Below are 14,537 nucleotides of genomic sequence, written 5' to 3' on the forward strand. Positions count from 1 at the left end.
GGCAAACCCTTTGTTTTCACAGCACAGTCCTAACTAAAATTCTCCCTTCCCTGACATTGCTGTTTGCATGGGAGGGCAGCTGTAACTTGTGACAGTGGCTGCTTCCGTGCTGTGTCAAACAGCAGCATGGGATAATCTAGAAGAAAGGGTTAAATCTCTGATCTTGATATGCCCCACATCAGCTTCTGTTTACGGTTTAAAAAGAAGCACACAGTGTCAAACCTCTTTTCAATGTAATATGTGGTGCTTAAACACCTTCTTTACCTTCTCCTGTTGCATCCAGGCCATTGCCAAATCCTGCTGCTTCAACGTCTCTCATCTCATCTCATCACCATGGAGTCATTGACTGCAGATCATTTCCCTTTATCATCTATTACTTATTTGCAGTGTATTAGTTCAGAAACCTTACATTAAAATTTTTGTGTGTCTCCCTTCTATCTGTTTGGATCTCCAGTGCTTATGGTATCACAGTACCACCAATATACATAGCTGCAACAATGCTTGCCCCAGTGCTGTTACCGTAGCATCCTGCATTTGACAGCCTGGACAAATCTCTCCTGCAGTATAATCTCATTATAAAAGATTACCACCAAAACTTTGACATTTAGGATTGCACTAGCCTTGCTGTTTCCATGGTGAGAGATGTATTTAGGATAGCACTTTGCTGAATTATTCTCAGTCTTGTGTCCATCATGTTCCCAGTGTTCTCTACCTACCTAATTTTATAGTCCGTAATAGATTTCAGGGACAACGGTACCTTGGTATTTTCAGTAGCACAAACCCATACATGTCCATCAGTAGATCTCCTAGCAAGCAGAACACCAGATTTGATGTTGTCCTAGTTTGTTGTTGACTGCAGTACAGAGAAACTCACATATAGGTTTCCCCATCACCACCTTCCCTTAAACAGAAGTTTTCCAAAATTAGACAAGTATTTTTGTTGTGCTATTGGGGTTGTGGGTCAAAGAAAAGAAATTTCTTGGCTTGTCCAAAAAAAGAGTAATATATGCACTTGAGATGCAACGTGATTATTATTGCTGAACATACACTTTAATTGCCTGATAAATGAAGCTGGTTAATTGAAGATTATACTAGTAAGGTACATGAGATTAGAGACCAATTTTACAACTGCTATGAATTATTCATATCATTAGATATGTGTAAATGGTTTAGTTCTCTGGTGTAATCTAAATGAGATTGCCTGCTTAGTACTTTGGGTTTTGTATTGTACACCTCAGTACATAAGGTTTCACAAGAGAACCCTGTTTAATGCCATAAGACTCAGAAACATAGTTACCTTTGTGTCGCTGAATAAATTAGTTTGATTTTTCCCCACTGTTGGGTAACTTTCTGTCAGTGTCATTAGATAATGTGAACACATGCCCTTTGAGTTATAAGTGTGAGAGATCAGATGGGGCAGATCCAACCCACAGAGTTTTGTTTTTATATTGTATGACCCAAACAGCATGGCCTGATTTTTGTTGAATATTTGCTGAGAAGCAATTAACACAGCCTTTTAGGTACATGCCATCTTCTATCTAAGCTGACAGCTACATTTAGTGATGTTCATAGTGAAATAGTTGTATTAATGGCCTATCAAGAACATGAATGAACATTGACTACTTAACCTGACTACGTAGGGCTTATTTTTATTTACTTACTATGTTTGAGCCAAATCCTTCTCCAGGGAGTTCATGTGACGGAAGCCGTTGCCTTAAAAGGTTCAATTCCTTCCTTGTATTTGGGAAGCCTTTTTTATTTAGTTGGGTACTAGTGATGCTAACTACTGTTGAGCCAAGGTAGAGTACAGAAAGATTTTGTGGAAAAGTTACAGCAGAACATAAAATTCTACCATTTAGATTTATGGGCATGGTGGGTTGACTTTGTGAACGGTTAACTTACGGAAACTTGATTTTTAGAATTGTCTCTGGTGACTAGGATCATCCATATGACCAGAACAAAATACATCTGCTGTCACCAGGGGCGTACCCAGGATGAAAACTAGGGGGGGCAAGGCAAGCCATGGTCGCTAAGGGGTGAGGGGGGCGCCAGGATCAGCCCAAAATCGAGCTACTCCTCCCCCTTCTCGATCGGCAGGGGCGAGGGGGCGCCAGGATCAGCCCAAAATCGGGCTGTTCCGATCCCCTCCTCCCCATCCGCGATCGCCGGGGCGGGTGGAGGGTAAACGTTTGGCTAGCTTTCCTTCCACCCACCCCACAGCGCACAAAGCTGGCTGGCTTTCCTTCCACCTGCCCCACAGCCAGCCGGCTAGAAGGGACGTCTCCCTTCTCCTTGGCTGGCTGTGGGGCAGGTGGAGGGAAAGCCAGCCAGCTTTGTGCGGCTCTGGTGATTTCCCTCCACCCGCCCCACAGCCAGCCAGGGAGAAGGGAGATGTCCCTTCTAGCTGGTTGGCTGTGGTGGGGTGGGCAGAGGGAAAGTTGGCCAAATGCTGTGCGCGGCTCTGGGGCTTTCCCTCCGCCCACCTCACAGCCAGCCTGCTAGAAGGAATGTCTCCCTTCTCCCCGGCTGGCTGTGGGGTGCGTAAAAGAAAAGGAGCGGCAGCGGGGTAGGCTGGCCAGCGGCCCTGCTTCTAGGGGGGGGGCAACTGCCCCCCTGCCTACGCCCATGGCTGTCACCCAAATGGACTTCATCTGTACACCCAGCTCTTGATCCCCAACTGTGATCACACAAAGAAGGAAAGTTGGAGTGACTTGTGGGAGTGACCAGGGCAAGCGCAGAGGTAGAAAATACATACACACCCCAGAGAGATGGAATTAAGAAACGTAGACCACTCTATCCCCATTTTCAAAAGAACTATCCTATTTTGTGGATTATTATGCCTACATAATAGATGTTCCCCCATTAAGTGAGCACACCTAGGCTGCAGTCCTAGGTATTCTCACTCTGTAAGTGCCATTGAACTTAAATATATTTCTGGGCATACATGGAAGGCCAGTGAAAAATGAGGCCACTCTGACTTCTCTGCAATCCTCCCTGAAGCCTCTTTAAAAAAATTGCTGGCTTTTCATCTATCTTCTTTTAAAACATCATTATTCCACAATGAAAAGAATTCATTGTGGAAGTGAAACAGGGTCACCCAAAAATAATATGCTGATTTCATACTCGGGGGATTCTCTAGGTATGCAGAAGTATATCTGCTTGTATATTAATTAAAAAGAGGGAGGGATGACTTTGTGAACTTCTGGAACCTATGGTATCTTGAGGACCCAAAGATGAGAAAATTCCTAGGGAAGTTACTTATTTTCTGGAGAGGGAGCTTCAGAGTTCATAGTGAATGCTATTTTCTCCCAGGGAAGAAGTGAGAGTTCTCACATAAAACAATAGCTGTGATGGGGCATCAGCGTGCCCCATCCACAAACAAGAGTTGGCATCCCCCCCCCTTAACTCTGGTCTTATTTAAGAAACACATTGTGAATGGCACTGCAACCCACTACAGTATCTCCATTTTTCGGTTACAGGAGGGAATAGCCCTGACACTTAGCCCATAGTTTTATTGGAGGTTAGAGTGAGGCTAAAGAAAGAAAAGAAAAGAAACCCAGACAGATTGTGTGAGTCAGCAAATTTAGTCTGTGGCTGAAGACTATTGAGCTATGCAGGTTAAAAGTATCACTTTAAATAGAAGTGTTGTTGGACACTGAGTCCCATCAGCCCTAGCCACCATAGACCATGTAGGGCAAGCAATAATAGGAGATGGATTTCAGCAGTAGATGGAGTGCCACAGGTTCTCCACCTTTGAGTTGGAAGGAAGGAAGGAAGGAAGGAAGGAAGGAGGGAGGGAGGGAGGGAGGGAGACCTTTTTGAGGCCCTGTCAGTGTAGTGTATGCTACAGGTTAGGGTTCAGGTGAGGAGGATGTACATCCTGAAGTTAAAAAGAAAATGAAAACCTCATGTTATACTTCCATCATGTTCTACCCCGTGTTATACTTCCATCCCTCAACCCAATAGTGCTCAGGTTTAGGCCAGGGTCTTTTTATACTTGTATATATACTTTTTATACTTGTACAGTATAGCACAACGGGAAAGAAAAAGTATCTAGTGCAATCCTTTAAACAGAACACTTGTTAGGTTCTGGTAATGCACTGCATCATTTTATTACAGGTCTCCAGTTGTCTGAATAATAAGGTTTTTTATTTTATGCTATTTTTCATTCTTTGCCACTCATCTTTGACTATTCCTATTCTTAAATAATTGACTGCCTAATAGAGTTATGGCAGAGTCAAATTTCACCTAAAAGCACAAGTTCAGGCTACAATTCTTTACAGCCCATGACATCCCTCCTCTTGGACTGCTTTACAGGGCTGTTGTAATTATTACTAACATAATGTACTGTAGATGAAACCCTTTGAACGAATGCTATTATGGCGATTAATAAGTAATCATATCAAAGCTTGAGCTTGCTGAATGAACCACAGTGCTTTGAGGTACTATATTTAGAGAGGAGCCCTTATCAGGGAAGTAATTGCAAAGCATTTACAAACAATGTTTCAAATAGTATCTAGAATCCGTTTGCAGCTGATAATTTATTTGGGTACTGTATATAACATCACCTTGGTGATTTTTATGCTTCAGTGATCACAGCACACCAAATAAATAAATATTTTGGAGGAATGTTTGGAAAACCATTTATTTTAAGATAGTTGCTATATGTTATAGTGCTGTGACTAACATGCACACCCCTTTCAATTTAGTTCAGGAAAACATTAGCATTAATAAAGTTTATTTCTACAGAGGAAAATGTTTCTTATCTGACCACTAATACAAATTGAAAAATGATAATTATTCTTTCTTGCTGAATGCTGTAACATATTAAGGTTACTGATCTAAATATAGGCATACGGGGGAGCAAAAGCTGTCCACAGCACAATATATAATTTAATTATGGCTACCGGTAGTTATACATATCAGTATAATTTGTTAATGTGTACTCTTTGCAGAAGAGAATTATTCTGCCAGGGCACTGACAATTTTATACATTTTCAGCAAGGGACTGTCAAAAGAGAACCATTTTCATTGAATTTCATAGCATTTAGTTGCCTGAAGGAAGAATATCAATGAGGAAGGTACCAGCTTCATTTTTTAGTTATTCAGCTATATTGATATATGGACTAAAAAAACAACAACCCAACCGCAAATCCATGTATTAGAAGACTCCCTCTATGACATTAGAACCATCCAGTTAGAATATTCCCCTTCCAAAACACTCAGCAAAATGATGGACACTTGATAGTGAATTAAGATTTCTCTTTGAGGTGGATGTTTTTAAGGCCATAAGCTCTCTAGCTGCCACATTTTTTCTGTACTTTTGCTTAAATTTGTTGTATGAGTTTTTCAGTGGTTGCTTACAAAGCCACTCATGTGTTTTAGATACCGTAGATGTCCATCCTGAAGTTGTGTAGGAGTAAGCACTCACTCAGTGGATTTCATCATTGTTTGATTTCATTATTAGAGAGAATTGTTCAGCATTTATTCTGGCATCAGTATATTTAAAGGACACAACTCCACAGAAGCATCTCTCTCTCTCTCTCTCTCTCTCTCTCTCTCTCTCTCTCTCTCTCTCTCATAAATACTGAAAAGCATAAGTTCCTAGGTTTGAATAATTCCACACTTCCTCCCAACAGCAGTGGGTGGGTATCATCCAAACAGTTTCTCAGTAAACTTCCCAGCTTTGAATTGAGAGGGAAGATGGGGATTGTTTTGCTGGGGCCAAACCAGTTTTTTAAAACCTGCTACCCTTTCCTTTTTTTAAAAAAAGAAACATATTTTTTATTAAAGATTTCTTGGTTTACAAAAGTATGTGCAATGTCTCTTTTTTCTAGCCCTTTTCATGCTTTCGAACAGAAAAGGAGGGAGGAAGCTGGAAATGTTGGGGTTGGAATTGGCAACTACAATTTGGGACTTTGCCAACAAAGTCCAACCAAAAGTTCTCATTAATTCAACAAGTCTTGCATTTGACACCCTTCTAGGAGATTGTGGCTCATAGATAATGCATTAATGGGAAATTGAAGTTCGTTTTTTAGTTCCTTTCTTACTCACTTATTTATGCTGGTAAATTAACAGCGGGGAACTTGTTTTATAATGCTAAAAGGTGGCAAGTTTTTATTTTGTCCTTGGAAACAGAATTTAAATATGGGATAATTGGTTGTTTTTAGACAAATTGCAGCAAATAATCCAGGTTAAACTGGGATGTGTGTTTTTTTACACCAGTTTTCAACTGGGGTGTGTGTTTTTTACACCAGTTTGACCCTTGATCTTGTGTTTTGTGTGTTTGCAGTAAGGTTTAGAAGCTGTGAAGAAAGCAGAAAAGTCAATTTTGAAAGCAGTGCACCATCAGAGTTTAGAGTGAGTGAAGATGGCGTGGTTTATGCAGCTAGAAGCTTTCAGCTTTCTCCAGGACTTACTGAATTCCTCTTATACGCTAATGACAAGGAAACCCAGGAAAAGTGGCAAGTGGCTGTGAAACTAGCTCTTGAGTCTGAGGATTCAGTGAAGGTAAGAAGCTGGCTAATAGGTCTTTGAAGTTTCATTGGTTTAATATTTTATCCAAACATCTTGGTTAATAGGTAACTAACATATGGTAATTGTTAAGATTAAAAATAACATTCCTTAATCTTTTTTAACTGGGAAACTGTAGTCCTTAAGAATGCTAAAATTATTTACATTTGAGCTTTGTTGGTTGAACAGGGTTGTTTATATATTTATACCCAAATTTAAATTGGAAGAGACCATTCTTCTATTTTAAACCCCCTGAAAGTATTACAGTATTTATTTAAGCAGTTAAATAAACCCACAAAATAAACAATTCTCTTCTCTGATCCATCAATCAAATTTATTACGCTGGAACTACAGATTTACAGCAGAAGCAGGAAAGAGATTCTGGCAGGGAATATTGGCTTCGCCTTGGCCCTCCATAATCAAAGTGGGGGTGGGGGTGGGGTGTGAATCATTCATTGTGTCTCCAGTGCCACTTGCTAGGAGAAGAGTCTCCCGCTTGTGGAAATTGTTCCAGGCTAAGCTGCAGGAAGGCGTTGCTCAGCCTTGCTGCCAGTAGGAAACAAATATGCATGACTTATGGTACTTACCCTATTCCTTTGAGCTGCTCTATCATCTTATAATTTAGGACATTTTATGTTGATATATACAGCCAAAATAACATTTAACAACCACAGGTGTAAGACTTAAAAGAGTGTACTCTTAAAAACAGATGGATTTAACCGATTCAAGGGAAACTGTAGCTCTCTAGAACCATCATGAAACAGCTCATGATTTCACCCTTAAATAACCTGCAGACATCCTGAGCTTGGGCAAATGTATTATGAAATAATATTGGGGGAAACTGGGTATTAAGAGTACTAACATAAATCATATACCCCAGTTTCCCAGTGGCCCTTCAAAGTACGCTTCACGCAGAGTTTATAGAAAAACAAAATACGCAAACAGAAGTTGACTTGGCTAAAGTACACCACCAAGAGTTTAAAGACCAACCTAGCATAAAACCCCTGACTAGCAGTTTACCTGTTTAAAGTATACAGAAGAAAAACAAAAGGTTGGCTTTATTTAACAGGGGAAAAAACTGACTCGGAAGAGACTTTAAACTAACCAGCTCAAAAGCAACTTTGATTATTCAAGAAACCCAACAAAATGCTGGTATATAAAACCTTAATGCTAGTAGCCCTCTTACTGACCAGCTCCCTTGCACCAATGCTGCACACTGCCTCCTCCCACTGGCATGAGGTTTTTTTTTCCCAGCTATTGCAGGTTAGTCCTTGAATACTATCACCTGCACCATAGGGGCTTTTCCCACAGTTGCAAGACCTTCTCTTTGCACTTGCATTGCTAATTGCAGGATGTTCATGACTCCTTGAGTTCTGGAGGCATCTATGCAACCTGATAACTTTTAAATATCTTTTGTATCCAAGTGCATGCCTCCCAAGCAGTAAAAAAGGCATTACACCATAGCAGAAGGTATCCTTCTGAGCCCGCCAAGATCTTCCTTCCTTCCTTCCTTCCTTCCTTCCTTCCTTCCTTCCTTCCTTCCTTCCTTCCTTCCTTCCTGGGACTGCACAGATCGGGTGTAGATACTGTTACCATATTGACCACAATACATAGCTGGTGAAATGTGTTTTGTTTGGTGAGTCACCAGTTCTTCAATCCTGCTCTAAGCCAGTTCTCTACATGCACCCTGCCACTGGAATTATTCCATTACTTAATTTACAGCCAGATCCTAAGCACTTTTTTCAGATGTAAGTCCCACTGAGTTCAGTTGCCCTTGTTTCCCAATAAATGAGCTTAGTAGTGCAACTTTAGCCTTCTTAGCCAGCCCAATTAGGATGCTTTGTGTGGAAGAGTCGGGATTACTTATGCATTATAGTTTAAAACATCTGGCTTCCGTAACGTTAAATATCCATTATTTCGTTCTTCAGCACAATTAACTGAGTGTACACAATATTTTCCCTAAAGGTTCAAAGTAGGACAATCTCCTTTGTTTCTCCATATGCAGAAGTGAGTTAGCATGTTTGCATGCACACAGGCAACAAGAGCTAAAAGCCAGAACGCTTACAAATGCAGAGAATTGTTGACACCCTGCAGAGATTAATGCCCACTGTGCAAAGTGGGTCATCTACAGCATCCATCATGGCTGACATAGGTTTAAAATAATTACAACATTAATTCTATGGGATTTAATAGGGTCATAAATATTTGAGACATTCCTTACTACTATGTATTAAACTTCCCTTGGAACTCAAATTATATTTTAGCACACCCAGATCTAAATTTAATGTACAGTAGCACATTACCTGAACTGTAGCTCCAACTAATGAGAAATATCTAAAGGCATGCTATTAAATTCTGCACAGTATTAACTAGTCTCCAGCTGGACTATAAAGAGTATAAGGTAGTTTACACAGCACCAAGGTATAATAAATTGTTTAAAACTCCATCTTCTTTCTAGCAGCAACTTGCTAAAAAACAAAGAGGCTGATAGTATTTTACAGGAAAAGAAATGTATTGCATATAATTTTTATACTGTGTCATGCCGCGAATATTGTTAACGGTTTTTAACACAACGTTTTTAACACATAAAAAAGCACACAATGAAAAATTAGCTAACCAATTCAGGTTCTAATTCCTGTTTGCTTTCATTATCTATCATGGAAAGGAGCAAAAGAAAATGGAAGACATTGTATTTCCAAGACACCAAAATAAGCACATTGGCCATCTGCGAAGACAGAAGAGAGACTGGGTCATCCCTCCAATCAACTTGCCAGAAAACTCCAGAGGGCCCTTTCCTCAGGAATTAGTTAGGGTAAGACTGAGAAGAGAGGAATGCCTATGACAAATATATGGCAAATTCCACCGTAGAACAAATGAAACATGGTTGGCACTAAATCTCTTTTTTCTTTACTTGTTAGCTAAGGTTTAGTTTGAAAGTTCTATGTTTCCCCTGCGGTAGTTGGTGGGATTGAAAGCATATCCTGTGGTTGTAATATCCTTTGATTAGCCTCCGATAAATGCAAAATTGGTTACTTAAACCTGAAAGTAAGTGTGGGAGAAAATGATTTTTCATATACGTGATTTTAAATGAGATTTTTTCTCTACACGTGCATCCTGTTCTGAAATACCAGTGAAACTATGAGAAAAGGCATTTTCAGCTTCAAATGCAAAAAAAAGCTTTTGTTCTCCCCCCCCCCCCGGCCAAAAAACAAACTTAATATAACTGAAAACCCATTAATTGTTCACCTTTTTATGCTAGGGTTCAAAGCAAATTTCACAGACAGGGATAGGGGTGTAGCTAAGTGGTTAAATAAAGTGCTTAATGCCTTCTGAACTTAAATCATAAGGAGAAACTTGAGGTTTGTGCGTACTGTTTGGTGCTGCGCATCAAAATGCTTTGCTTTATGAGTTCAGAGTATCTCAGACAAATTAGCTAGTGGTGTGCAGCCAGACTCTGCCCTGCTATGGCAAAGGTCTCATATACACAGCTGTGGAGGGGGAGTGTTTTGAAAGTAATTATAACATTGTTGGCAAACCACTTGTCTGGTGTACTTACATGTCTGAGCGCCACAGTAGTTATTAGGAGTAAAAATAAAAGCCGTGGTGCATGAGATAGTATTTACATGAGTGGAGACATTCTAATACCACACACTGCAAGGGCTCGCTGTTCTTAGGAAATTACGAAGGCAGCCAGGAGAAAGATGAGGCTGGTCATTTAGGGAATATAATGACTAGCCAGCAAGAGGAGTCAGGAGGAGTTTCACCAGTTGGTGGTTTTGGTAGGTTGTTGCACAGGTGACTGTTCCTCTATCGAGAAACTTCAGATTCGGCTTAAGTTCCTCAACCTACTCAGAAAAGCCCTTGTGTGAATATAGGCAAGGTAAACCAGTTTGCCATCCTGGCAGTCATGGGTACCAAGGTGCCTGTGAAGGCTTCTAGTGGGTGGATGCCCCACAGCCTTTGAGCTTTCTTCTTTTTAAGTAAGCCTCTAGACCTCCTAGAAAAGGAAGCTATGGGGCCAAATATGCAAATACCTTCTAAGCAATTTATGTGAAATGAGTGAGGTATTGGTAGCTCGTATATTTTTCCTGGTACAGTCAAACCTCGGTTTTCAAACGTTTTTCAGAACGTCCGATGTGGCTTCCTCTTGAGGGCAAGAAGCTCTTGCAACCAATCGGAAGCCGTGCCTCTGTTGTCCAGCGTTTCAGAAGTCGAACGGTCTTCTGGAACAGATTACGTTCAACAACTGAGGTTTGACTGTGCTGAGGAATGCTCCCTGCTCTTGTTAGACAGCAACAGCATCAGTGTGTGTCTGAGTGGGTCCATAATCAGGACCATCAGGACATAGCTGACGTCCCATGGTAAGTATGAGGTTGTCAGGGGTGGTTGTCTCTAATTTTCTGTTGTTCCCCACTTCATATAGCAGCCATTTTACATTATGCCACATTGTGACAGGCACCACCAGCAGTCTCTCAGAATTCAAAACATTGCCACAAATCCAAAAAGATTGCTGACCCTACCTCTACTCGGCCTTGTCTGCAAAGTCGAGCCAATATGTTGTGGAGAGGGAAGTTTTCCTACCTGCAGTACCAGTGTACCCACTGGTAGAGGCCGCTGTTGTACGACCTCTCCTGTACTCCCAGCATCCCCGGCTGTCTGAGTTTTGTGTTTGGAAACAGTGGGTTTTACCTGCTTTACCTGCCGTAGGTGTGACATCTGTCTACGCAAACGGTATGCAAACCCTCGGATATTCACATGTGTTGTGTCCAAATTTCAACGCAATCAGTCAAGCGGTTGCGGAGAAAGGTCATAAAACACAAACATGGAATTTTTACATTTTTTTTATATATAGATTATTATGTCACAAATAGCATGCTGCCATAAGGATACTCCGGACCAAATTCTGTGTTACTGAGATGGTTGATCTATGGACACAGTTTCATTCCAAGCCAAAGACTGGGATAATTGCTACTGCTTTTCTACCTTAAATAATTAATTGTTCCAACCACCTATTCAGATGCAATGTTGATCAGAGAGGAACTCTTTACAGATATACCAAATGTGCCTGAGGCAACCCTTTGCTGGAACATTATGTGGCTGCTAAGGAAGTTGACTGTCCCGAGTAAACTCAAAGCAAGTTTTGGGGAAATGCCAAAGTAAAGTTTACCAATGACAAGTTAACTAACTTGGGCTGCTTTTTGTTTTGCTTTTTGCAATGAGCAAATAAACAAGATTAAAAATAACAAAAGAGTGGATATGTTTTTGTATTTTTAGAGCTAGCACTTCTGATTACTTGTGTGTGTTAACAAAACCATCATTTTCTTGCTACATAGATCAGATCTGATCGTGATAAAAGCCTTTCCCTGCGATACAGTGTTACTGGGCCAGGAGCTGACCAGCCTCCAACAGGCATCTTCATCATCAATCCAATCTCAGGTCAACTTTCAGTGACAAAACCACTAGATCGGGAGCAAATAGCTTCTTTTCACGTAAGTTCTTAGCCAGAGTTTTAAATCAAAGATCTTACCATCTGCTTTGACTTTGAAGGGCACACATGTCATAGTAGGGAGATTTAAAGAATTGGTACTGGCTCTGCATTTCTACACATTGTTCCTTTTCATACATATTAAGAGCATGCTGCTGACAAGGTTGAGCATCTTCAACCTGATTTAATGTATTGGACAAAAGAAATAAAGCAAAATAGGAATGTGGCATTTTGTATTTTGCGCTTTTTTCACATTTGGTTGCAAATAGGTTGGGGTGCGGGGAGGAGGACCTTTGGAACCAAGGCCATCCTGGCCTTCCCACCCCCACTCCCAGCAGAGATTTGGACCTGCAGACCTTTCTGCAGCTGTACCAGCAACTTCTCTTGGGGCCTGAATGTCATCTTGTTGGTAGGGCAGCCTAAGCGTAAATTAAAGCCAGTAAGAATGACATTAAGTTGGGTGGATAGAAAGATTTCTCAGCAAGACTATTAGAATACAAAATTCCATATTTGACTAATGCTAAAAAGAAAAGTCTTCTGAACATAAGAAGACCCCTGCAGCATCAGATGAAAGATCTATCTAGTCTCGCTGCAAGCAGAGTATGAAGGCAACAGTTCCCTCCTGTTGTAACTCCTTGACAACTGGTATTCAGTGACATGACCTATGAAGCTAGAGCTTCCATATAATCATGACTCGTAGCCATTGATTGACTTGTACTCCATGCAGTTGTCTAATCTCTTCTAAGCCAGTAGACATCACCACACTCCGTAGCAATAAATTCCACAAATGAAAAATACATGGATGAAGAAGTGCCTCCTTTTTTCTATCCTGAATCTCCTTCCAATCAGTTTTTGTTGAAGGACTTGAGCTCCTTCAGTTTTGGAAACCTCAACCATATTCCCTCTTAATTACTTTTGTCTAAACTAAAAAGCAGGCATCCCCAAACTTCGGCCCTCCAGATGTTTTGGACTACAATTCCCATCATCCCTGACCACTGGTCCTGTTAGCTAGGGATCATGGGAGTTGTAGGCCAAAACATCTGGAGGGCCGCAGTTTGGGGATGCCTGCTAAAAAGTAAAAGAAGAAAAATAATTATTAAAGGAACCATTTGTTTACTCTGCATTAATGACTTGTTTATCTACCTCTAGGCATTATAGGGCCTCAGATCTTGGAGGGCTCTGGGATTTGGTAGTTTTTTAAGTTTTATTTTTGAGGTTTGATTTATGTTTAAAATTTCATTTTTTTTATCGCTGTAAGCCACTTTCAGATGTAGATAGTGAAAAGCAGAATATGATTTTTAAAACTAAATAAATTGATAACACCAAAGTACAACGGATATAGGATTAAATGTAATATAAAGGGGGGAAAACATGGAAACTTCCAACATTATTCTGAACATTGTAAATCCACATGTTTTTTTTGGGGGGGGGGTGTCAACTACGTCTTCTACAATGATCCACAAACCTGTTCCCTCCTAATAGAAAACTGTTCTGTCTAAGATTGATTCTAATGGAGAAAAATGTGGACTGAGCAATCTTTAAAGCGACCCTAAATTCTCAGTAAATTAGATAATAAAAGATTTTCTGTAAACAAAGATGGCCTGGAAGTGGTGCCAAAATGACTAAAAGAGAGAGGGTTACAAAAGAAGATGCTGAAATAAATCAAGTGAACTGAGTTCCATTTAAAATGTCCTGTCAGCAACACTAATTGCCATGCCTGATGACATGTTTTGCAAGTTTTCTCAATTACTAATGACTTTTGCAGCTGAGGGCACATGCCGTGGATGTAAATGGAAACCAGGTGGAAAATCCCATTGACATCGTTGTTAACGTCATTGATATGAATGACAATAGGCCTGAGTTCTTACACCAGGTTTGGAATGGTTCAGTACCTGAAGGATCAAAGCCAGGTAAATCACTGGAATTTTCTAAGCAATGTATTATGTATATTATATTTTTATATATTATATGTTGAATATATGTTTTAACTTCAAAATGTTAAAATATATTTGATCACCCCCTCCCCAATTACATAGCTAATTACTTTTGCCCTCCTGCTCCTCCCTCTTCCCTAGCTGCGCTCTCCTTTGCTCAGTCGTGTGGCCCAGGCATGCAGCTTGCCTCCCAAGCCTCCTGTGCATGGCAGGAGTGCGGGAGGGGAGCCCCGAAGAGGCGGGTGGGAATGGTTTCAATGGGGATGCTGGAGCCTCTCCCAGCAGCTCCGTCAAAGCTCCCCACCAGCAAGCAAGGACCCCGTCTCTCCCTTTTCGGTGTGGCGGCTTCCCAGCAGGCAGAAGGGAAGCAAGCCCGTCCTTAGCTGTGCCCAAGTGCACTTTTATTTCTCCCTTTAAGTAGCGTTGCGAAATGCAGTGGGCTGCACACACACACACTCCATACTTTGCGTGTGTGGTCATGGGCGAGGACAATCTGCTGCTGTCCCGCCACACGCACCCACCCACTTACTTTGAGGGGATCAGGGAGCAACCGGGGTTGCTGTCCTCCTGCTGTCCTTCCTTCTTGGCTGCAAAGCCTGTGTGGT

General features: G+C 41.0%; 1 protein-coding gene across 1 annotated transcript in view; it reads left to right on the forward strand.

Moving 5' to 3' along the window:
- CDH2 (cadherin 2) overlaps nucleotides 1-14,537 on the forward strand; it is a 134,821-nt gene that overhangs the window by 95,435 nt on the left and 24,849 nt on the right. Inside the window, exons 3-6 of the mRNA XM_035125225.2 lie at nucleotides 6,293-6,510; nucleotides 9,179-9,325; nucleotides 11,847-12,002; nucleotides 13,764-13,908. Of these exons, the coding sequence (XP_034981116.1) occupies nucleotides 6,293-6,510; nucleotides 9,179-9,325; nucleotides 11,847-12,002; nucleotides 13,764-13,908 (666 nt within the window). The remainder of the gene's footprint in view (nucleotides 1-6,292; nucleotides 6,511-9,178; nucleotides 9,326-11,846; nucleotides 12,003-13,763; nucleotides 13,909-14,537) is intronic.

The sequence above is a fragment of the Zootoca vivipara genome, chromosome 8 (assembly GCF_963506605.1).
Source record: "Zootoca vivipara chromosome 8, rZooViv1.1, whole genome shotgun sequence".
Taxonomy (NCBI): domain Eukaryota; kingdom Metazoa; phylum Chordata; class Lepidosauria; order Squamata; family Lacertidae; genus Zootoca; species Zootoca vivipara.